Source organism: Leucoraja erinacea, chromosome 18, assembly GCF_028641065.1.
Source record: "Leucoraja erinacea ecotype New England chromosome 18, Leri_hhj_1, whole genome shotgun sequence".
NCBI lineage: Eukaryota > Metazoa > Chordata > Chondrichthyes > Rajiformes > Rajidae > Leucoraja > Leucoraja erinaceus.
Window position 1 is genome coordinate 22659024 of NC_073394.1, and position 25640 is coordinate 22684663.

Below are 25640 nucleotides of genomic sequence, written 5' to 3' on the forward strand. Positions count from 1 at the left end.
GGTTGAACTGCATGTAGGAAGCTATTTCTGGATTTTAACCTCTTTGGTGCCTGGACGTGTTGGAAGAGTGGGTGACGAGGGTCATCCTCCTGCTTGGTACGTTCCACTTTTGAGGACACAGCTCTTCTGATTGGAGGGGGTGCAATACCACACAGTAGGTACAGGTCATCAACTGATGTGGGTTTGAGGCAACCAGAGATGGTTCTGCATGCTGCGTTTAGCACCGGATCCAACTTCTTGGTGTGTGAAGAACGTCCCCAGACTGGGCAGGCACATTCGGCTGCTGAATAGCACAGTGCAAGGGCAGTACACGGATGGTTCCTGCATCTGATCTCCATTTAGAGTTGGCCAGCTTTCTCAGAATGTTGTTTCTGGCTCCTATCTTTGCCTTTGTCTTGATAACATGGTCTTTGTAGCTTAGGGTGCGGTCCAGAGTAACTCCTAGGTATATGGGTTTGGCTGAGTAGACTAGACTCTTCCCATACCAATGAACAGTTAATTTGCAGTTCGCATCACGGTTCTTGAGGTGGAAGACGCTAATTTGTGTTTAGTCTGGGTTTGCCCATAAATGATTTACAACATAGTAGTTGGTAAGTCCGTCTAACGCTTCAGTGAGGGACTTCTCAAGTTCTGCGAAGGACTGACACTGAGATGCGATACAGAGGCCATTAGCATACAGGAAGCTCCTGGTGCTTGGGTGAATGGATTGGTCGTTGGTATAAATGTTGAAAAGCAGAGGGGCAAGAACACTGCCTTGAGGAAGCCCATTCTTTTGGCTGCACCATCTATGGCGATTACCCATGAGGTTTACAAAGAAACGTCTATTCTCCAGCATGTTTTGGATCAGAGCTGTCAGATTTGCATCCTATGTGATCTTGGATAGCTTTTGTACTGAATGTACTGAAACGAAACAACAGAATTCTCAATTGCAGTAACATAACAGGTCTGTAAACATAATACACAATAGTAAACAAACAAACATACACAACATAAGTAAGCAAACAAAAAAAGTTCAACAAATAAAATAAAGCAAATATTAATGCAAAACAACAGGAAGTGGTCGAGAAGGTACCATCCATACTGGGTGCCGATGCATGCCATGACATGGGATTGTTTTCCTTTAGCCCTTCAGTCTGTCCACTGACTGTAGACTGTGATTTTACACATCACATTTTAACACAATACAAGGACTTGTTTAACGATGAGCTGGGCAGGTTGCCTGCCAGATGCACGATTACTATTGACCCTGGGGCAATCCCAGTTGTTCATCCAACTCACAGGATTCCCCATGCTATGCGGGATCGAGTACAAAGTGAACTTAACAGAATGGTGGCTCGGTGTGATTACTCCCGTAACTGAACCCTCAGACTGGGTCTCCTCAATGGTTGCCTCACCTACAAACGTGGAAAGGATATGCACCTAGCAGACACTCTTTCACGTGCACCTCGGAAGACCTGCGAGGATCTGCCCTCACAGGATGATGACTTTATCGTGATGTCCGTATCCTTCATCCCTTCATCATGGATGGAGGACTTAGTTGCCCACACTGCCGCCGACAAGACCCTACGGTCCCTGACCTCTGTCATTGTGTGGCTGGCCAGACACGCACTACAACGTTCCTTTGCCAGCCCAACCTTTCTTCCCTGTTCGGGACGAATTGGTGCTACAAAACAGGATTGTTTTAAAAGGACACACAGCCGTGGTTCCTGCTTCGTTGCATCACTGGTATTTCAACGCTGTCCATGCAGGACACCCAGGTGCTGAAACCACTATTTCACGGGCGAAAAGCATGTTTTTCTGGCCTGGCATGGCCGAATACATCAACGACAATGTGGCAGCTTGTGCTGTGTGCAATAGCATGGCACCTCATCAACAAAAGTAACCACTTCTGCCATATCCTATACCTGTGCTCCCATGGTCTACAGTGGCAGCTGATTTATTTGAGTGGCATGGCAAGTAGTACCTGGTGCTCGTGGATTCGTATTCAGGGTGGTTCGACATTGATTTTCTCACCAGCCCCACATGCAACGGCGTGAGTGCGAAACAACTCATGGAGCGCTCTCACAGGGCCAAGTCTGACGTATTCCTAGATTTGTTCAACTTACGCAACATTTCCCGTGATCTTGCCTTGGGTTCCCCTGCTCAACGATTATTGTCAAGGCAGACCCGTTGCCCGTTGCAGAACAAACGTTAGTCCCACATGCCCTTCCACCTGAGGATATTCAAACCAGCTTACGACAGAAGCGTGACATTCAAAAAAAAATGGTTCAGCAAGACGAGCAGGCCTCTGCCACCATTGACCAAAGGACAGGTGGTCCACATACAGACTGACAAAGGCCATGGGCATGTTAGAGTGATTTCTGGTCTAGCTTCGGAGCCATGCTCATACATTGTTAGAGCCGATGGCGGCACCTACCGACAAAACAGACAACATTTTCTGCCTGTGAAGGAGCCAATCCCTCTTCCCTATTACCCGGATCGTACAAGTTCATTTCAATTTGCGTCTGGTGACCCTCACATGCTCTTGCCAGCACAACAATCCATGCCTGTGACAGTTCCTCTGTCTGTCCCATCTACGCCTGTGCTACAGTCTTCTGCTTCGACCGCAGAGGCATTGGTCCACTCCCCCACGGTGCTGAAATCACCAAGTCTGTCCCCGGGGAAGAGGAATGGAGATGGCCTCTATCGTACATGTGCCGGTCGTGTTAGCAGGTCGGTTGTGAAGTATCCGGACTATGTTTGACTTTACATACGTTTGTCATCGGTTGTGATTTTTGCTTTGCTTAGTTATGGGTATAGTGCTATTGATTCTTTAAGAGGGGGGATGTAGATCAGTGGCTCATGTTATGAGTCATGCTTTTGTAGTTACGCCCACTAGCTTATTAGCGTCACGAGCCACTCTTCAGTATGAAGTTAACTCTCAAGTAAGAGCTTGTAGTTGTTTATTCTAAATAAACAGTGTATAACCTGCCAAGGTGTGAGGTCTTTATTATTACAAGGACTTAAAACCAACACTACCTAAGAGATCGATCTCTTAGATAGGCATAATTCTCCCATGCCTTCACTATTTATATTTAATAATTGCCATTTTATAATTTTAGTCAGGGGTGGCAGTGCCTTCCCTGACGGCACGTGCCTGACCTACACAGTGAATGGTAGGCCTCTGGAGAGTGTTGTAGAGTAGAGGGACTAAACATTGTTTTCTTTATCATGTATCTGCACTGTGGATGGCTAACCAGTCAGCGAAAATACAATACATGATTACAATCGAGCTGTCCACAGTGTACAGAGATAAAGGGTAGATTCAGAAGAGCATAGTTAAAGTAAGTGATGCTGCCGTAGGAGTAGAGGTTTAAAAGGGTGGAGCAAGTGTAATGAGTGATTGCAGATCCATTTCTGGGACCAGCATGCAGAGTTGCCTAGCTTGGGCGCCATCTTGAGGCTCCCTTGAACTATCTTTAATCAGACTTCAATGTTATAGCTTTGGCTTAATATTGTACCCTTTACCTGTGCATTGCAGACACCTTGATTGTAACCGTGTAGAGTCCTTCTCCTAACTGGTGAGCACGCAACAGAGGCTTTTCAATCTATCTCGGTACACATGACTATACACTAAACTAAGATTGGATGGAAGCGCAGCTGGGTGTAAGTAGAATTTAAGAATAGAAAGATAACAATTAACACAAAACACACCCAAGGAAAATGTAAATTGGTCATTTTGATGGAAGAAATTGTTTATTCTTTGAAGAGAGAAATCACATTGCAATTGCAATGACAATACAGTATCTCAAAACATTTATTATAAATCACTTATTAAAGTTTGACTAGAAGTGGATTAGACCATGAAACTTCAAATAAAATAGTAGAACTCAATTATAGAAAAACAGAATACAAAAGCAGGCAGTTATATTACAATGGACCACATTCAGTGCAAGAGCCTTTAAGAAATTATAGTCCAATAAGCCTCACTTCAGAGGCGGAGAATTTATTGGAGGATTCTTCGGGATTGGATTTACTTGCATTTAAAGAAAATTGGCTAATTACGGACAGTCAACATGGCTTTGTACGTGGCAAGTTATGTCTTACTGAGTCGATTGTGTTTTTTGAGGTGGTGACGAGTAGGGCAGTGGGTTTGTTTAAATGTTGCTTAAATCTGCTCAAATGCAATAAAATCTGGAGCTCGAATATGTGAGTTAAGATTTCAGAGATACAGCGTGGAAACAGGCCCTTCGGCCCACCAAGTCTGCGCTGACCAACAATCACCCATACAATAGCTCTATCTTACGCATAAGGAACACTTTTTACAGAAGCCAATTAACCTAGACAACTGCATGACTTGGGAATATCGGAGGAAACTGGAGCACCCAGAGAAAACCCACGCGGTCTCAGGGAGAATGTACAAATTTCGTACAGCAGCACCTGTAGTCAGGATCGAACCAGGTCTCTGGCTGTGCCACTGTGCCGACCCCTTTGTTGTCTTCTATCTGTCTAGGGATACCATCTTGCTATACCTCACATATTGAAAGCAGCTAAATGTTAGATTGTGCAGTCTTACAAATATTTCATTTCTACTTTACTAAAGAATATTGATAAAGATCAACTTCTAATTAAGTTTGAAATGTATATAGTATATATATATATATATATATATACTAGACTAAGTGGGACCCGTTGGGTCTCATGTTCACACGGGAGTGCTGGTCTCCCAGTGCAATATTCCACCTCTCCACCAATTCCAATATTGGTGGCCAGTGGGGGGGGGGGGCTTTCTGGAACGCTGGTATGGGTGTTGTGGGCTGAAGGGATTGGTCTCCAGAGGGCTAGTATGGACATTGTGGGTCAAATGAATTCTTGGGGTGGCAGCTCAGTCCCTCAAACCTGATGTGCTGGAAGCTCACTCATGGCTGTGGGCTGGCAGTTAACTGACGGCTATTCCTTGAAATTCCATTTCAAGCAGGGTGCAAGGCCACCAAATTCAAGTGCAGTTTCATACCACTTCAAACGGTACAAGGCCACCAAATTCAGGTGCAGCTTCCTAATACTTCAAGCAGGGTGTAAGGCCACCACATTCAAATGCAGTTTCATACCATTTCAAGCAGGGTGAAACCACCATAAAACCACATTTTTAAAGCATTAATAACTCTTTTATTTTTCACTGATGGGAAAAATCCTCTTGTCCTGCGCAGCGGAGGGGGTCTCTGAATAAGATGCCCAAAAATCACAGCTGTAAGTGGCAGCATTTTTTCTAAAATCATGAAACAGAAAAACAGGAAGTGGTCAAGATCAGATTTTTAGAATATATAGATGTATATATATATACGTATGTATGTATATATATGTGTGTGTGTGTGTATGTGTATATATATATGTATGTGTTATATATATGTATGTTATATATATATATATATATGTATATGTAGGGAGGGGAGGGAGGAAAGTGGGGGAAGTGAGGAGGGGGAGAAGGGAGAATAAAGGGAGAGGAGGTGTGAGTGGGGGAGATAGGGAGTGGGGAATAGAGCGAGAGGAGGGCAGTGGGTTAGAGGGAAAGGTGGGAGGGAGGGAGGTAGGGAGGGAGTGACTGAGGGTAGGGGAAAGTAGAAGGAGGGAGAGGTGAGGGAGGGATTGGGGAAGGGAGGAGGAGAGATAGGCTGAAGAGGAGGGGGAGGAAATGCTGGGGGGGTGAGGGAAAATGAGCCGTGCCTGTGCAGTTGGAGTTTATGCGTGAGTGGTGGAATATTGCATTGGGGGAACGGGTTACTTTGGGGGAACAAGTGAGTGGTGGAATATTGTGTTGGGTTGCATTGAGGGACAAGGCCTCCCGTGTGACAGGAGTCTAGTCTAGACCACTTAGTCTAGTTACCAATAAATTTAAATCTGGCATTTGATATTTATTCCTTCTAACAATCTGAAATGGTTCTTCCTTATTTACTCATTTTAAATTGCTATTGAAACCTATTTTCTGTGGCGTTTCTATGTAGCTGGAGTAATTTATCTTTCTAACTGCCGAGATTCAGACAATATTGCAACTACCTCAACAGTATTTGCTTTGATCTGTGCTTTAGACCTTGTTTATCTTGTGTAAAATCTTGTCATAGTCAGACAACGTGGAAGCAAGACCTTTGACACAACTTGTCCACACCAATCAACATGCCCCAACTGCCTGTGTTTGGCCCATTTTGCTCTAAAGCTATCATATCATGTACCTGTCCAAGTGTTTCTTAAACATTGCAATAGTACCTGCCTCAACTACCTCCTCCAGCAGCTCGTTCCATACACCCAACACCTTTTGTGTAAAAAATCTATTCCCCCTCACTTTAACCCGTGTCCTCTGTTCTCGATTCCCTGACTCTGGGCAAAAGACTCCGTACATTTACCTGATTTAGTATCCTCTATAAGATTGTCCCTCATCCTCCTGCACTCCAAGGAATAAAGCCCTAGCCTGCTCAACTTCTCCCTATAGCTCAGGCCCTCCAGTCCTGGCAACATCCTCTTAATGGGCCTGTCCCACTTAGGTGACTTTTAAGGTGACTGCAGGAGATTATGTACTCGCCACATGGTCGCCACATGTTCGCGGGTGATTGCCGGAGAGTCGCCTTCATGGTCGTGAGGAGTTCCCGTATTCTGGGAACTAGTCGCGGTCTGATTATGGTCGCTGCAAATTTTTCAACATGTTGAAAAATTAGCGGCAACTAGAATGAAGCCGCCATGGAGAGTAGCGAGAATTCTCGTGCCGTAGGTGGGTTGCCATGGGTTCCTAGTGGGTTGCCAGGAGGTCGAATGTTCTCTTAGGTTCTCGTAGCTTGTAGCCGGTGGTGACCGGTGAATTTTATTGGCTCATTGGGAAAAAAAACATAAGCAGTCGTTTTCAGAACCAATGATAACCGACCGAGTTAAATGTTACAATGTTAAATGTCCGCCGTGCTTCACAGCTGTGTATCTCCGGCTTCTTAAAGGTTGTCTCCCTTCCTTCTCCTCCCTTCTGCCCCTTTCTCCCCACTCTCCCGCACCCCACCCTCTCCCCCCCTCTTTTAAAGGACAAGTGACACTGTGCTTTTTAACGTCTTAATTACAGCACCAACCTTCCTGTTCATCGCAGTGTATGTCTGTATCACATTGGCTTTGCACCGTGTGAATTTCACTCAGACAGCGCTCCCCCCGTTTGCCCTGTCCCCCGCCTGCATAACGGGCTGGTGAAGGAAGCGATGTGTTTGTGTTCCACTCCTACAGTCGCTCTTCCAGTTGCCGGTTTTTGGCAGTCACTGGTGGTCGCCTGAAAAATCGCCTAGGACAGGCCCGTAAGTCTTCTCTACACCCTACCAAGGTTGAACCAATTCTCCTCGGTCTCAGCATTGGATGAACGGAAGTTTAATGCAGCTCAGTCTTTCACTGAGTTACAGAGCTGCTACTTCACCTAAAACTGCAAATTTTATAAATATGAGAAGTTTATAAACATGAGAAGTTGCAGCTGAAAAATGGTAATTTATCAAACCTGGTGAAATCCTTTTAGGATTTACATGGAATTATAAATAGCAGCTTGCCTGCCAGGGGCCAATTGATTTCACTGATCTTATTCTTCTTAAATTTGTTCCAAATCTAAATATCTACCATGTCTCCAAGATTTATGTCTTTTGTAAACTTTGTAGTTATCCATGCTTACACAAGTTCAGTTCATAAATGTATATCAAAAAGCAATGGCTCAACATGAACCACTGAGAAATATTTCTCCCTGGTTTGAAAAAAATCTTTCAGCACAACTTAGTATTTTTGTCACTTAACCAGTTACCTATCCATGAAGCCACTACCTCTTTAATATAATAGACTTTAATTTTGCAAACAAGTCTGTAATGCAGTACCTGATCAATAGAGCCAGGTTGTCTAGGCACTAAAAAACTCTGAAATAGGCAGGCAAAAAGGCATAATAAACATTTTAAAAAGGCTCGAAAAAGGCATTTATTGACAAAAAAGGCATTTATTTCCACCACCAAAATATGGTTTAAAATGATAATATAAAGGCATTAAATGACCAAAGTTGCCTGGTTGCACATAATTACTAGCATTTTTTTCAAATTAACTGGTGTTAAACTATGTCTGTCAGACAGAATATGCTTCAGTGATGAAAAACTTCTTTCTCTCAGCTGAGATCACTGGTGCATACCCGAAACTAGCTACAGACTCTATATATCTTGTGCATTACAACTACCTTTGAGAACTTTAGCTATGTTTTGTAATTCTTCAAGATCTTTGTTAGCTAAAATCACTCTCTCACATTTTCCTTGTATGTCTTTACCTACATCGCCAGGAACTTTACGGATATCGTCGGTTACTTTGTTGAAAACCTGCAAGTTATTCACTAATGTTTCGCCACGTTTCTCAAGAGAAGTGATAGCTTGTGGGAAGTTTGCAAAATTGGAAGCAATAAACACAAGATCGCGGTGGAGGGACTTTTCTGTATGATTTCACTGATGATCCTGACTGCAGCAGATTCTTCTTCAAAATAGTTGATGATTTCTTTTATCTTTTCAAAATTTGCAGCATAGTAGAGTACAGCAGAGAGCCATGTACCCCACCTAGTCAAAACGGGCTGAGGAGGTAGCGGAATCTCGGGTGCCATTTCCTTGAACAACTGCACACGGTGCTGTGAGGAAGATATTCTTGACATTGGAAACTAGGCGATCGACATTTGGAAACATGCTACGTATGTGCTTGGCAATTCTATTAAGTACTTAAGCTAAACATGTCAAATGCAACATTTTGGGGAATAAAACTTTAAGTCACAAACAGAAGAACATTCTCGTGTTTTATACCTTCTGATCAAAGTACAGCAAGTGAAGCTGTAAACAACTGAGCAATAGTTGCTGTTTGCACCTGTTTGGTCGGTTGGGTGCGCTGCGAGTCGGCTGCCCTGTCAGCGGCTTGTTCGTTATTTCAACATTTTGTTTTTTTTGGCGTATCCGAGTGTTTGTTTTAATGTCTCTCGGTGTGTCTTATGTGGGGGGGGAGAACCATTTTTCAGTCATTTCCTCGACAAGGAGGCGACTTTTTCCACGTAGCTTCTCCGCCTCCCCTCTCACGGCCTAACAGCGTGGATTGGAGTGACCTTTCCCGGAGTTGGGCCCGGAGCTTCAGCAGCATGGATTTTTCCATCGCAGAGCGGGGGCGAACCCTTGCTGGGGGTCACCAGAGAGGAGTGCTCCGATCGTTGACCTGGTGACTTTGACATCATGGGGCTGTGGTCTGTGGAGCTTCTATCCGCCGGCGTGGCGTGGACTTACGATCCGGAGTCTGGGATCCCTTGCCGGGGATCGCCGGAGAAGAGCTCCGACCTATAGCATCCTGAAGCTGCGGTCTCCGGTAGGAAAGTGGCAATCCAAGCCACTTGTGTTTGACCGTCCCGACGTCGGAGTTTCAATTATCCCGAAGAGAGGGCCTGTCCTTCCGGCCATCCTTAGCGGCGACTACGAAGGGTTTATGACACCGACCACGGATGAACAAGGGAGGAGGACTGACTGAACTTTGTGAAGAATGCTGTGGTGGATGTTTGTGTTGGATTTTATTGCGTATTGTTTGTTCTTTTTTTCAACTGTATCGCTGCTGGCAAATTCATTTCACTGTACCTTGGTTGGTGCATGTGACGAATAAATTAGACTTTGACTTTGTTTGACTTCTCCAATACTTCCGATGTCAACAAATCCTCCTTTGATGGTTGACCTGCCTCCAGTGTACCGATGACCACATTGGCAGCATATCTCCCCACAGCATCGGTTGTCTCATCTATTGAGATCCATATTTTGTTGCATGCAACTTCATCTCTAATTTTCTGCACACCAATGTTGAAGTTGCTGTCAACAACATTTTTCCGTAATGATGACTCGCTTGTTATCAATGTATTTCTCTAAAAAACCTCTGAGAGATTTGTTTTCAAATTTCCACAGTAGAATTCCAGCATCAATGATTGCCTTGCATAGATCACTTAAAAACTCAGATTTGTGACTGGTGTCAGCAGTAAATGTAGTGAGGAGACAAGCTTGGGTGTTTCGCTTGGGCCGTCTACACCCCAGTGGTATCAACATTGACTTCTCTAATTTTAGATAGCCCTTGTCTTCTCCCTCCTCCCTCTCCCCTTTCCCAGCTCTCCTTCAAATCCTACGGTCTCTGCCTCTTCCTTTTTTTCCCCCCCCCCCCCCCCCCCCCCGCATCAGTCTGAAGAAGGGTCTCGACTGGAAACGTCGTCTATTCCTTCTCTCCATAGATGCTGCCTCACCCGCTGAGTTTCTCCAGCATTTTTTGTCTACCTTTGATTTTTCCAGCATCTGCAGTTCTTTCTTAAATAGATCTTGGAGAAGACTGAACCAGTGGGCAGCGGCACAAACGAATGAATGAACGACGGTGGCACCCCGGTGGTGGAAGTTGTATGCTATACTATGTTAACACGTTAATAATAACTTATTAGTATTAACGTGTTAATGTAGAAAACGTCATTGTAATCACAGTAAAACTAGAGAAAATAGCACAACCTTTTAGCCAAACAGCAAAAAAAGGCTGATTTAGGCACTCGATTGTGAAAAAGGCATCATCCTGGTGAAATCATCAAAAAAGGTATGAAAAGGCACATGGTATTTATGGCAAAATCCTGGCTCTACCGATAAAACATTTGTTGAAAGATTACAAACTATCATCAGGCCTCTCCACGATTTTGTTGAAATACACAAATGAGGAAGTCAAATGTGGTTGCAAATAACATTCTAGCTTCCTTTTATCAACATATTTTTTCCAAAGTGCCTGTTGATCTATTCCAGATAAATGTCTTCAAATGGAGATACAAAGAAACAGCAGATGCCTGAATTGTGAGCAAAACACAAAGTGCTGGAGGAACTCAGCTGATCAGGGGAGGAAATGGACAGGTGGCATTTCGGGTCGGGACCCTTGTTCAGACACGTCATGTGCTCAATTGTTTCTTCATTACCAACATAAGGCTGATAGACCAGTAGTTGTGAAATGATCCTTTGAATGGGTGTAAAATGTGCAATCTTCCAGTGTTCTGCTACCAATGCAGTACTATGAAGAACTGATTATAGATGGAACCTCCACACATGTCACTCTTTTTTCCAGGAATCACCTTCTTCCGTATGGCGTGCACAGCCTAAAGTTGTAGACACTGAAACACTACATCTATTTGTTTGTGCACGTCGGGTTGATTGAATTAGTCGAAATAGGGTGGACCACGTGAACGTTGCAATCCCGCGCCCCATGAATCACCTAGGACACATCCTTTGCGAAATGCAATAATCTGCAACTCATGCTTGCTTTGGCAAGGCAGTCTGTACTGTAACATTTCTTTAGATAAATAAAATGGTAATTTTTCCTCCTGACCCGTACACTAGTTCTGTCCTACACACTGGGGACAATTTACAGAAGCCAATTAACCTACAAACCTGCATATCTTTGAGATGTGGGAGGAAACCCACGCAGTCACAGGGAGAACATACAAACTCCTTACCTGTCGTCAGGATGGAGCCCAAGTCTGTAAGGCAGCAATTCTACCGCTGAGCCACAGTGCCATCCTTTTGTTTTACCGTGATCCTGCTTTTACCCACCGCCTTGCTTCCTGGGTAAAGATACCACCAGGGCCTTAAAGCTTTTTGTCGCAAGCATGCATTGATCATGGAAGTTTTATCTTTCAGCAAGATGCAGTAATAAGTTAAGTTTAAGGAATTTACTGTAAGGCACTCCGGAAACACAGTGACAAAAGGAGTATTACAAATGAATCCCATCTTTTAACAATAACACTTGTCTTTGCATTGGATCTTTGCCTTTGACCTTATTAGCGTGTATAAGGTCCATCACAAGTAATTGGGAATGATAATAAAAAGAAACTACAGGTGCTAGTTTATACCAAAGATAGACACAAAATGCTGGAGTAACTCAGTTGGTCAGGCAGCATTTCGGGAGAAAATGAACAGGTGATGTTTTGCGTCAGGAAGTCTGAAAACGGGTCCTGACCCAAAATGTCACCTGTCCATTCTCTCCACTGATGCTGCCTGACCCGCTGAGTTACTCCAGCATTTTGTGTCTATAAATGTAATGATGTTTGGTGAGAAACATATTTTCAGTAAAGAAAGTAGACATGCTGTTCGTCAACAGCTGAGGTTCAGCAGACTAAAATACACAAGAATGCAAAGTTTAAAGGAGATTTGTGGGGTAAGTTTTATTACACAGGGTGGTGAGTCCCTGGAACATTCTGCCAGGACTAGTGGTGGAGGCAGCTACGATAGTGGCATTTAAGAGGCTTATGGATCATGTGCAGGCAGACGAGTTGAAATTGGCATTATGTTCGGCACTGACCTTGTGGGCCGAAGGGCCTGTTCCTGTGCTGTACTATTCTATGTATTAATGATAATGTATTATACAAAATATGAGGAAAGTGAATGAAGAATTGACATCTAGAGGGCAGCACAGTTACACAGCTGGTAGAGCTGCTGCTTCACAGCTCCTGTGACCCAGGTTCAAACCTGACATCGGATGATGTCAGTGTGGAATTTGTCTGTTCTCCCTGTGTTTGGGCTTCTCCAAATTTCTCCCACATCACAAATGCACGTTGGCAGGTTAATTGTCCACTGGTATTTCCCCTACTATGTTGACGAGAGGTAGAATCTGGGGGCTGTTGTTGGGAATGTGGAGTGTTTAAAATAGGTTTAATGGAGATCTGTATTAATGGGTGCTTGATAGAAGTTGTGGATTTTCTGTGCTGATTTGCATGCTGTATGACTATGATAATTGAAATCTGCATGATAGTGAGGGAAATAAATTAATGAAACTATAATTGGTGAGGTGATTTAACCCGATAGGCATGTATTATTGGTAATTGGTCCCCAGATTTTCCCGTTCAGTTTAATTTAGAGATACAGCATGGAAACAGACCCTTCAGCCCACGCAGTCCACACTGACCATTGATCACCCGTACAGACTAGTTCTATGTTATCCCACTTTCTCATCCACTTCCTGCACATTAGAGCCAATTATTTTACAGAAGCCCGCACCAACAAATCTGCACAGCTTTGGTATGTGGGAGGAAACCAGAGCACCCGGAGAAAACCCACCCAGTCACAGGGGGAATGAGCAAACTCCGCACAGACAGCACCTGAGGTCAGGGTCGAACCGGGGTCACTGGTGCCATGAGGCAGCAGCTCTACCATCCTGGGGACATTATTTGCTCCAGTCACCTGTCAGACACAATGCTTCAGGGATTTACCGTCAACAGTGAGCATTGTTGACTCACCCGGAGCTCCATCACAAATGCAAACACATGTCAAGAGCAACCCTGTGCATTTTTTTTTATGGTACAGCCAAGTTTCCTAAATATTGGGTTTCGTGTGCAATCCAAGTGCATTGTCACCTTCTACCAGCTTGTTCATACCTGCTGAAGCTTCAATATATTACACGTTCAAACAATGCAAGCTAGTCTGAAAATGACCCCTTGCTGGGGTATGAAGGCAGTGAACAGCATGACTAAGATGGGTTACATGCTGAGATTACAATAAACCTTTTTTGCAAATTCAGAATGCTGCTGTCTCGAGTTGAAAAGACACAGTGTAATCACTTGCCTATTTTCAGAGCTTAAACAATTTTGTCTGCCTGATGTTCCTTAGTTTCCCCTCCTAGAACATTTTCCTTCAACTCATGTTCACCATTACTTAATATGACTTTATACTTTGTAGGGAATAAAGAGGGTGGCATAGCTATTGCCTCACAGTGCCTGAGACTCTGGTTCGATTCTGACCTCATGCTGTCTGTACGGAGTTTGCACGTTCTCCCTGTGACTGTGGGTTTCTACCGGGTGCTCCGGTTTCCTCCCATATCCCAAAGACGTGTGTGTTTGTACGTTAATTGGCCCTCTGCAAAAATTGAGAAAGTGAGATGACGTAGAACTAGTGTGAATGGGTGATTGTTGTTCGGCGTGGACTCGGTGGGCCCTAGGGCCTGTTTCCACGCTGTATCTCTTAACCAAATAAAACTAAGAAATTAATATAATGCAAATTTGATGTGGAATGTTAGGTTGCTGTGCAGTATATCAGGACTTTCATATGAAGAAAGACTGGATAGACTCGGCTTGTACTCGCTAGAATTTAGAAGATTGAGGGGGGATCTTATAGAAACGTACAAAATTCTTAAGTGGTTGGACAGGCTAGATGCAGGAAGATTGTTCCCGATGTTGGGGAAGTCCAGGACAAGTGGTCACAGTTTAAGGATAAAGGGGAAATCCTTTAGGACCGAGATGAGAAAAATATTTTTCACACAGAGAGTGGTGAATCTCTGGAACTCTCTGCCACAGACGGTAGTTGAGGCCAGTTCATTGACTATATTTAAGAGGGAGTTAGATGTGGCCCTTGTGGCTAAAGGGATCAGGGAGTATGGAGAGAAGGCAGGTACGGGATACTGAGTTGGATGATCAGCCATGGTCATATTGAATGGCTGTGCAGGCTCGAAGGGCCGAATGGCCTACTCCTGCACCTATGTTCTATATTTCTATAGGTATATTAAAAAAAAGCCTTCAAAAGGCTGATTTTGTTTCCATTGTCTGTTTGAAGTAAGCTAACGTGAATTTTCAATGTAGACACAATAATTAACTAATTAGATCTTCTGAATAAATTAACTGTATTACTGGACAGAATAAGCTTTCACACAATGTGGGTTGGAGGCACCTTGCAGACCTTAAACATCCTAAAACACGTTTGTCAGGATTGTAGAGACTTACAACCAAGACTGGTTTATTTCGGAGTCACAATTGGCTGGCTGTGCTGCACAGACTACTCTTGCATTAAATAAACACAAAGTAGTTTAGTTTTTATTTAGTTTAGTTTAGTTTAGTTCGTACAGACAAGAAATCACCACACACATTGTTTGCAGGGGATATCTATTTCACCCTGCATTTTGGATCTGAACTCTACAACTAAGTTTCCTTAACTTACTGTGTTTTTGTTTTCATACAGGTCTTTATTGATCATACTATACTTAAAGAATTCTAAAGTCTGGAGAGTAGCAAAGGAGCTGGTGTGACAGGCAACAGCATGCTTGAGCAGACTATCTTATAACGTGCATTGCTATTTGACCCTTAGTTTTTATTTGTGAGAATTCATAATTTTCGCTGAATTAATGTATTTTTTTCTGATCCTAATACTGCTTTTCCTAAAAATGTTAGTGGATTCTTCTGGATTTTGATATAGTTCCAGTGAGTTCTGTGTGCAGGAAGGAACTGCAGATGCTGGTTTAAACCAAAGGTAGACGCAAAAGCTGGAGTAACTCAACGGGACAGGCAGCATCTCTGGAGAGAAGAAATGGGTGAAATTCAGACGAAGGGTCTCGACTTGAAACGTCACCCATTCCTTCTCTCCAGAGAAGCTGCCTGTCCCGCTGAGTTACTCCAGCTTTTCGTGTCTATCTCCAGTGAGTTCTAGTTCCGACTGATGTCTGGAAGATACACAGCTGGTAAAGTTGCTGCCTCCCAGCGCCAGAGACCTGGGTTCGATCTTGACTTCAGGTTGACTGGGTTGCCTCCGGGTTGATCCAGTATCCTCCCACATCCCAAAGACGTGTGGGTTTGTAGGTTAATTGGCTTCTGTAAACTGCCTCTAGTGTGTGGGGAGTGGATGCGAATGTGGGATAACATAAAACTGTTGTGAATGGGTGATCGATGGGCGGCGTGGAATCGGCAGGCTGAAGGGCCTGTTTCCACACTGTACCTCTAAACTAAGCTAAACTAACCAGGTGTTGCCTAGTTTGAGAACAAGGAGTAGTCTGGTTCAGACTGAGATGAGACGCAATGGACATTTCTAAACATCACCAATTGCTGCAGGAACTCCAAGGGACCAACAAAGGAATCTATTTTGTCCTCAGAGATAGCAGAAAGACAACTTCCTTTAAAGGAGCCCAAGGATCAATCTCTCAGGGACTCGGTATTTAAAATTTGGTTTGGATTTATAAATTTCATTCAACAAAATTAACATTTATAACAACATTATAATTTATATATTATATATTAAATATGTCCAGATATTTAATGTATTGAGTTAGACTGGTGGACTAGAATGAGTGCTACCCGCCAAACCCTACGGAGTTACATGAGCAATGTGTAAGTATATCTTGCACTGATGTAAGTTTATCTCCACAAGGCACAATTCCACATTAAATGTGAATAATTAGGGCTTTACTCGTATTCCGACCAACTATCTACTTAAACCGTATTGTAAAACCAAAATTAAAAAACCACTCCAAAACTAATGGATAAACTCACATCTATAAATAGAGCAAAAGACCAGACTATTAGTCAAAACGGATTGTCTGGTAATAAGTGATTTTTCCTAATTCACATTACTTTCAGAATATTTTTCTGCATTGTAAAAAAAATAAAAGCAGGTGAGTTTTATTTCATTTCTAATATACCAATTGAGTGGAAGACCCATAAGTGTTATTACTGTGGAATTTTAATCAGGATAAATCTGGAGAAGAAAATGAGCAATAGGAAACAAACAGTGGAAAACAGTTTTCTCAGCGCCAGAAAACGAAACCTTGAATTTTAATTTTAGCTTGGATTTACTATTGTACAGTTAATTCAAAAAACAAAGTCTCTGAGCACCCTGTGGTGTCTACTCATGCCAAAAGATTGAATAATAACAGTAGCACAAGGTTTTGGTCATGCTCCATCTTCAGTACCACACTCAGCGGTGGGGCCTGCTGGTTTGGTCTTGGACGTTGGTGTATCAGTCAGTATCCCCCACCCCCCCCCCCCCCCCCCCCCCCCGAGGAAAGTCATTGTGTTTTACCTGTGGTGATGGTGTATGGGAATCATTTTCTATTTTAATTGCAAAAGATGAGTGAGAAGGGCTGTATGTCAACCTGATGCTTTGCATCTTTACTGATCATTTATAACCTACCACATACCATCATTGGGCTTGACAATAATATCCAATCTGGTCTGAAGATCCTTGTGATACAAGGAACTGCAGATGCTGGTTTACAAAGAAGGACACAAAGTGCTGGAGTAACTCAGTGGGTCAGCTGATGCAGCAGAGATATTTGGCAGGCACTTAAGGGTCAGTGATGTGAATCACAAATCTAGAATCACAAGGAGGACAGATTTTCTTCCCCAAGTGGTGACAATGAACCATTTTCACAGATACAGATTTTTTTTCTGATTTAGCATTTATAGTGGAAAACAGAGCCCAAATTCTGAAACATCACAGATTCCCAGTTAAGCCTCCTGTATTTAAAGTAATACAGGAGGCTTAACTGGAAATCTGTGATGTTTCAGAATTAAGACTTTAGAGATACAGCATGGAAACATGCCCACTGAGCCAACGCCGACCAGCGATGCTCATATTCTAACACTGTCCCACACACTAGGGTCAATTTACAATCTTACCAAAGCCAATTAACCTGTACGTCTTTGGAGTGTGGGAGAAACCAAAGCACCTGGAGAAAACCCACGCGGTCACCGGGAGAATATACAAACTCTGCACAGCCAGCACCCGTAGTCAGGATCAAATTGGGTCTCAAACGCTGTAAGGCAGCAGCTCGACTGCTGTGCCACTGTGCCACCCAATTACGATCACAGAAATTGGCTCATTGTACCATTTTATATGTCAAACAATATGAAAAAGATTTGTTTAAAAACTTTCAAAACATTAATGTGCCATCAAAATGAGAAGCACTTTTATAGAACAGTGAAACACTTTTCTTTTCAGAAGCTCATTGTTGGTGCCAAATCTTAGTGTTTTGATGATTTGGTTTTAGTGTAGGATTAGCAGAACAATGTTCTTCAGCTCCATAGATGCTGCTGCACCCGCTGAGTTTCTCCAGCTTTTTTGTGTACCTTCGATTCTCCAGCATCTGCAGTTCCTTCTTAAACAACGTTCTTCAGCTCGTCTTTTGAGCTGAAGAAGGCTTTGATTGTTTTCCATTCCCTGTGCCACTCCCCATGTGGTTTCATTCACGGGATTGTAACTAAAATGGAAGTAGTAATGTGAGAGATTCTGAAGAGCCGACCCAAAATGTTCACCCATCTTTTTCTCCATATATGGTTATATGGTTAGATGCTGCCTGACCCGCTGAGTTACTTCAGCACTTTGTGTCTATCTTTAGTAATGTATTAGACTGGACTGGGTGGAGAGCTGGGAGTGAAAATCTATTGGGGATTAGATAGAAACCACTCAAACATTATTCTTTTGTAAACAAGTTCTTGCTTTGGAAATGTAAAATGAATGTGTTAATGATGTTGAGATGTTAAGTTAATGGCAACTGATCACTGATTTTAGGCAGAAATCAGAAAGGCTGTAGCAAGCATCGCAACTGAATCTAAAGAGGACAGTCCAATATCTGATGCCTTGACAGATGAAATCAACAGGCATATTTCACCGTCTCATCATCTTCCAGCGGAGCAGAGCTCTCCCCTCAGAAACAGCGCTAGTCCCTTGGTAATTAAGTAATACGTACACCATTGTATAATTTTTATTAATTATTTTATTGTGTGATATTCTGTTTCTTTTATATGGTTAATCAATGCAGCCTTGATGAGCTTGCTTACTCGACCTTATTCATTTTGCACCAGAGAAAACAAACAAAATATAAATACTGCATTCACTTATACTAAGAGAGGTTGGACCCACATAGTAGTTCTGCACACCAATTAATAGAATATCCATAAGTTTGTTGTAAATGGTGGAAGAAGGGAGAAACTGAAAGTATCAGAAACTCTTTCAACTCAGAACGATTAGCTGGAAGTAGAAGAAATGGAAATCCTTTATTTTTATTTTTCAGTATCTTGGTGAGCACAAGAGCGTTTACTGACCACATTATCGGGAGTATTCAGCTACTGAACTCATCACGCCTTTAGTTCAAAAATAAAACTAAATTCAATAGTTATAGTGAACATGAATGCCCTCTCCAGTAAAATTGCATTTAACCAAGGAAGCTTGAGACAACTCCACAGGAAAATACTCCACTGTGGTCATGAGAAAAAAACACCTAGGATCTTGTCCTTGCTGGCAGGCATGGTAAAGGGAAATCCTAAGATTCTACAGGTATATCAAGAGTTAAAGGGTGGCCAGGGAAAGAATATAGTTCCCTTACAGGTGTGCAAGGCCATCTTTGTGAAGAACCACAAGAAGTGGGGAAGGTATTAAATGAATAAATTAAATGAATATTTCTCATGCATTTCAACCTGAGAAGATCATGGAAGGTATAGAAACGGCACGTAGGAGTTGTGATATCTTAGAATATATACGTTAGCAAAGAGAAGGTAAAGTGCATTAAGGTGGATAAATCTCCAGAGCCTGCCTTACATAACCACCTTTGTTCGAAGAGTCCTCGCTGTGTGCATTTAGCGATGAGACCAGGAGCAGAGAAAGGGTATTGAATGATGGGGGAAGCACATTGAAAGGAGTGACAATGAGAATGAGACAGGGAGAGGCACACCAAGAGTGGGAGAGAACCTGAAAGATGGAAAGGGAGGGAGTGAGGAAGGGTGGTAGAGAGGCAGAGAAATGCCCATAGATTATGAGAGAAGAGGAGCAGAGACATGCAAAAGAAGGGTGGTAGCGGAGAGGGAGGGAGGTGCAGAAAGAGTGAGGGGGAGAGAACAAGCATAGCAGAAACATGGAGAGAGAGAACAAAGAGGGGGGAGACAATGAGAAGTATATAAAATGATGAGAGGCATAAATAGGGTAGACTGTAAAAACCTTTTCCTCAGGGTGGAAATATCCAACACTAGAGGGTATAGCAATAAGGTGAGGGGGAAGGTTTAATGGAGATGTGCGGGGCAAGTTTTTGTTACACAGAGTGGTGGGGCCTGGAACACATTGCCATGGGTGGTGGTGGAGGCAGATACAATAGTGGTGTTTAAGAAGCTTTTCGATAGACACGTGGAAGTGCAGAGAATAGAAGGATATGGATCGTGTTCAGACAGAGGAGATCAGTTTAACTGGGCATCATGTTCGGCACAAACATTGTGTGCTGTACTGTTTCATGTTCTATGTAATTTGATGAGCAGAAGGGAAATGGAGGGAGGAAAGGCAAAGGAAAGATGAGATGAAGGGAGGCAAAGGTAGCTTATGAGTGAAGGTGTTGCAAAGAAAGGTACCAGTGTCACTGCAGGCGAGGAGAATAGTTGGAAGTACTGTATAATGATCTCAGAGTTAACCCTGTCAAATCTTACAAGATACGTTATGCTCTTCGTGTTTGCACTGCAGGTTATGCCACTCGAAATAGAGCCCTCCATGGCAGGTTCCTGCCAGCTTGTCAACCTGGAACACCTGTGTGGCCCTCTTGCCCATAATACTTCCTCTTGTGGGGAATAGTTTCCAGCAGCTGCTGCAGGTCCCTCTCACTGAATGGGGAAGTGTTCTTCCTACCCTCAGAAAGAGCTGGTGCAGCAATCTCTGACTGATCAGCACATTCCCGTGGTGATGCAGCCTCAGCAGCCCAGCTAAGTACCGTGGTTCCAAGAAGTTCTAATGGAGCCTCTCAGTAACAGCCGCTGAAACAGCATCCGTTGCACTGGGGAACACAGCAGTGTTGTTACTTAAAGCCTGCTAATGGATATTGCCATTTTCTTCTAACTTTTCAAAACACAGCCACGCAAAAAAAAACTACTGGGAAATTTCTAACACATTAGAGTCTAAATACAACTAACTGGATGGATAAGTAACAAAGTACAGTGTAGGAGATTGTGAGGTTACTCCTATTACAGTGGTTTCCAAATGGCGAGGCATTACTCATTATTGATGGTCAGAGAGAGCTCGGCCACACAGATCTGATCCACAAAAAAAATAAATGTAAGGAGAGGAAGAAAGGCAAATTGAAGTTAGCCTATGCCATGAAGTATTGAGAAGCAGAGGGATCTGAATGCAGGTACATAGTTCCCTGAAATTGGCATCACAGGTAGATAAGGTGATCAAGAAGGCTTTCAGCACATTGGCCTTCATTAGTCAGGTTATCGAGTATAGATATTGGGACGTCCTGTTACAATTGTACAAGACGTAGTACAGGCCGCATTTGGAGTATTGTGTTCAGTTTTGCCACGATGGGTGGCGCCGCGAGCCGGCAGCCTCACCAGCAGCTGTTCGTCATTTCCATTTTTTTGTTTTTAGTATGCCTAAAAGTGTGTTTAAATGTGTTTTAGTGTAGGGGGTGGGGGCGGGAATTGGGGGAAACTTTTTTAGTCACTTACCTCGGTGGAATGCGGCTTTTCTCCTAGTTGCATTTCGCCGTCCCTCGCGTCCTAACAGCGTGGATTGGTGCGGCCTCTCCCGGAGTCGGGCCCAGATCTTCAGCAGCGGGCGCATCGCAGAGCCGGGCGATCCCTTGCCGAGGGTCACCAGAAGAAGTGCTCTGATCGCTGGCCTGTGGACTACGACATCCTAAGGCCACGGTCTGCGGAGCTTCTAACCACAGGCGTGGCGTGGACTTTCCATCGCGGAGCAGGCGAGCCCTTGCCGGGGGTCGCCAGAAGAAGTGCTCCGACTGCCGGCCTGCGGCCTATGACATACTGAAGCCGCAATCTGCAGAGCTTCTAGCCGTGGGCGCGGTGTGGACTTTCCATCGCGAAGCGTGGGATCCCTTGCCAGGGATTGCTGGAGAAGAGCTCCGACCGCCGACCTGCGGCCTATAACATCGTGAAGCCCCGGTCTCCAGTAGGAGGCGGCCGATTTTGGAACTCCAAGCCGCGGAGTGTCCATCTGTCCTGATGTCGGAGTTTCGAGCATCCTGACGAGAGGGCCTGTACATAGGGCCATCCGTAGTGGCGACTGCGGTGGGTTCATGGCCCCAACCACGGATGAAAAATGGAGGAGGACTGACAAAGTTATTGCCTTCCACCACAGTGAAGAATGTTGATTCCACTGTAGTGGATGTTCATGTTATATTCTAGTGTGCATTGTGTTCTTTTGTTTGTATGGCTGCATGGTAAATCAAATTCCACTGTACCTTAATTGGTGCATATGGCAATAAATGTGAACTGGTACTTGAGTTTTGGTCAGCCTGCTATAGGAAGTATGTTGTTAAGCTGGAAAGCTTGCAGAGGAGATTTACAAGGATGTTGCCAGGACTTGAGGGGCTGAGCTATAGAGAGAGGTTGGACAGGCTAGGACGTTATTCCTCGGCACAGGAGGCTGAGGGGTAATCTTATTGCAGTGTATTGAATCATGAGAGGAATATATAGTGTGAATGTGCAGTCTTTTACCCAGAGTAGGGGAATTAAGAACCAGAGGACATAGATCAAAGTTCAGAAGATGAGAAAGATTTAATAGGAGCCTGGCTGCATTTGTACAGAACTGGTGAAAATTCTCTGGAATACCCTATTTTGTATAGTTTTGGTCTATTTACCTAATGAACAATATACTTGCTTTGGGACATTGCAGCATTGGTTCTCTACATCGCTTCCTGCAATGAGAAGGTTACCGTGTGTGGTGGGATTGGATAGTCCTACTGCTGGAGTTCAAATAGATGAGAAAACATCTCATTGAAACCAAGACCGAGAGAGATAACAGGGTATAGGTTGTTTCTCCCGATTGCTGTTTAGAGATACAGCATTGAAACGGATCCTTCGGCCCATTCAGTTTTCGCCAACCATTGATCACCCGTTCACACTAGTTCTATGTTATTTCACTTTCTCATCCACACCCTACACACTGTCATCAATTTACAGAGGCCAACTAACCCTTAAAAATGGACTTCTTTGGGATGTGGGAGGAAACCAGAGCACCAGGAGAAACCCATATGCTCACTGAGAGAACGTGCAAACTCCACACAGACAGCACCCGACGGCAGGACGGAACCAGCAGCTCTACCAGCTGCACCACTGTGCCTCCTTGTGTTCCAAAACAGACAGTATCATTTTAGGGGAAGGGGGAGGCAAAATACAACTCGGGTTTCTTCAGTTAGTGGCTTGAAAATCTTTAGAAAACTTTACCCCTGGGGATATGAGTGCTCAGTTTCTGAATACATTCAAAGCAAAGGCTTCTTGGATTTAAAAGGATAGCAAGCAGTGTGGGAGTCTGGCAGGAAGGTGAATTTGAGGTGAAGAATCTGTTTGCAGTGCTGGCGGGTGGATAAATAAATTAACAGCTGGGGATTTAGGTGACTTTAAACACTTGATCACGTGGGATAAACTAACATTTAGGTGACACTTGAATTATTTCAGTAATTATGTTCTAATTACTATTAATGGAATTTTATACATGTTTCTAATTTTCTTAGCAAACCTTAAGACCGTTAACTGCTGTTCTTCAGCCCTTCCATCCACCTGGCTGTGAATTCCCTATGTCCAGTCATAACCTCTGCCAGGTGAGTGCATGTGTGAGTGGATAAGTGATTAGAATTGCATTTGTTAAGGGCCTGTCCCACTTAGGCGACCTTTTAGGCGAGTGCAGGAGACTGCGTTTGCCTCATGGTCGCCACATGTTCGCTGGTGGTCTCTGATGAGTCGCCTTCATGGTCGCGAGGAGTTCCCGCATTCTGGGAACTAGTCGCAGCCTCAGCATGATCGCAGCAAATTTTTCAACACGTTGAAAAAATGTTGCGACCAACAATTGGTCACCATGGAGAAAATCGATACTTTTTTGTAGTCGTAGATGCAGTGGTAGTGGGGTTGTCATGTCGTTGTAGGTAATTGAGGTAGCCGTGGTAGTTTTAGTTCATCTTCTTTGCTGAACGGGCATTTTCATTGGCTCATTGGGGAAAAAAAAACGTAAGCACAAGTTTTCAGAACCAAGGAAAACCGACCGGTAATGTTAAATTCCCGCTAAACATCACAGCTGTGTATCTCTGGCTCATTAAAAGTTGTCTGGCTTCTGAAAGGTGTCTCCACTCCTTCATTCTCCCCCCTTTCTCCCCTCCCCTCCTCCCCGCTCTTTTAAAGGACTTACCGTACACTGTGCTAGCAGTCTTTAACCTTCCTGTTCATCACGGTGTGTATCTGTATTACCTTGGCTTTGCACAATGTGAATTTCAGACAGCGCTCCCCCGCTTTCCCTGGCCCCCGCCTTTGCGATGTGTGTGTGTGTGTGTGTCACTCTGACGGTCGCCGTTCCAGTTCGCGGTTTTTCAGGCGAGTGTCGCAGGCAGTCCGCTGAAAAGTCGCCTAAAGCCCCTGTCCCACTTTCACGACCTAATTGGCGACCTCTGCCGAGTTTGCCCTGGAACATAAATAAGCATAAAACCATCAGACCCAGGAATGCATAGAACATACTCCATCTGCTGTAATACATATTTTTCTTATGCTTTGAACACTGAAGTCTGAAAGCATCATATTAATACTTGTACACATACTTATGTTTTAACAGATTTTGGTGAACTTCCCTCATGTGAATAGGAACAAAAATTTTTTTTTTACGTGAAATACCCATTGATTTTATTACCATTAATTGCTGTTCTTTAGCCTTGAAAATGTCTTCCAATTTTCTATCATAGCCTGTGCAACCATGGTGTCACAATGGCAGAGCTGGTAGAGCTGCTGCCTCACAGCACTGGAGACCCAGTTTCGATCCTGACCTCTGGTACTATCTGTGTGGAGTTAGCACGTTCTCCCTGTGACTGCTTCGGTCTCCTCCAGGTGGTCTGGTTTCCTCCCCACATCCCAAAGACGTGCAGGTTAATTGGCCTCTGTACATTGGCCTCTGTACATGTGTTGGGAATGCTTAAAAAAGTGGGATTACAGAACTGGTGTGAATGGTCGGCATGGACTTGGTGGGCTGAAGGCCCATTTCCATGCTGCATCTCTAAACTAAACTAATGTAATGCGGCATGCATCCGCTGGAAGTAACTCTGCATGTACCCTTTGCTGTTCTTAGTTCCAAATAACAACCTTCATTTCAGGAATGCACAGTGCAGCAAGCTTTCTAAAACAACATCTTAGATCTGGGCTGCCAACTATCACGCATTGAGCGTGAGACTCACGCATTCCACGAAGTTCTCACGCTCTCACACTGATCGCTTAATTTCTCACACTCAAAAAAATATATTAAAAAAATAAATAAAGAAAGAAAGTCACGAACAATTCAATTCGCCCAAGGCTTCTAGATCTCCTTCACACTCACCAATGAGAATAGTTTTCTGTCGGCGGGTTTCCCGAAAAGAACGAGCAATTTGATTGGCTTAAGCCCATCGCACACTATTTAAAATGGCAATGTAACTGCAGTACTAATGATTTGACATTCATGGAACCAAAATCTGCAGGTGCTGGAAATTCAAAATAAAGCAACAGTTGTTTTAGAGGTGATTAAAAAGAGATGGGGGGGGGAATGCCCCCCGGGCATCGCCAAGTCTCAGAATTTCCGCTCACTCCGGGTATTGTCGCCGCTTCACTGACACACACTCTCACACACAACCTAACACACTGGCACAAACCCTCACACATACATTCTCACACACTCACACTCACACACACACTCACATATTTTCACAAACACACACACTCACACACCCTCACACACACAATCTCACACACAATGACACACACTCACACACACTCTCACACATCCCCTCACACACACTGACACACACTCACACCCCCACACATCCTCACACACACTTACACACACTTACACACACTCTCAAACCTTCACACAAACCCTCACTTCAATTACTTCAAT

At 43.8% G+C, this 25640-nt stretch overlaps 1 protein-coding gene across 1 annotated transcript in view; it reads left to right on the top strand.

The window, feature by feature from the left end:
- The window catches only part of tesmin (testis expressed metallothionein like protein), a 60081-nt gene that overhangs the window by 5954 nt on the left and 28487 nt on the right, over nt 1-25640 (top strand). The window contains exons 2-3 of the mRNA XM_055649973.1: nt 18309-18467; nt 23248-23334. Of these exons, the coding sequence (XP_055505948.1) occupies nt 18309-18467; nt 23248-23334 (246 nt within the window). The remainder of the gene's footprint in view (nt 1-18308; nt 18468-23247; nt 23335-25640) is intronic.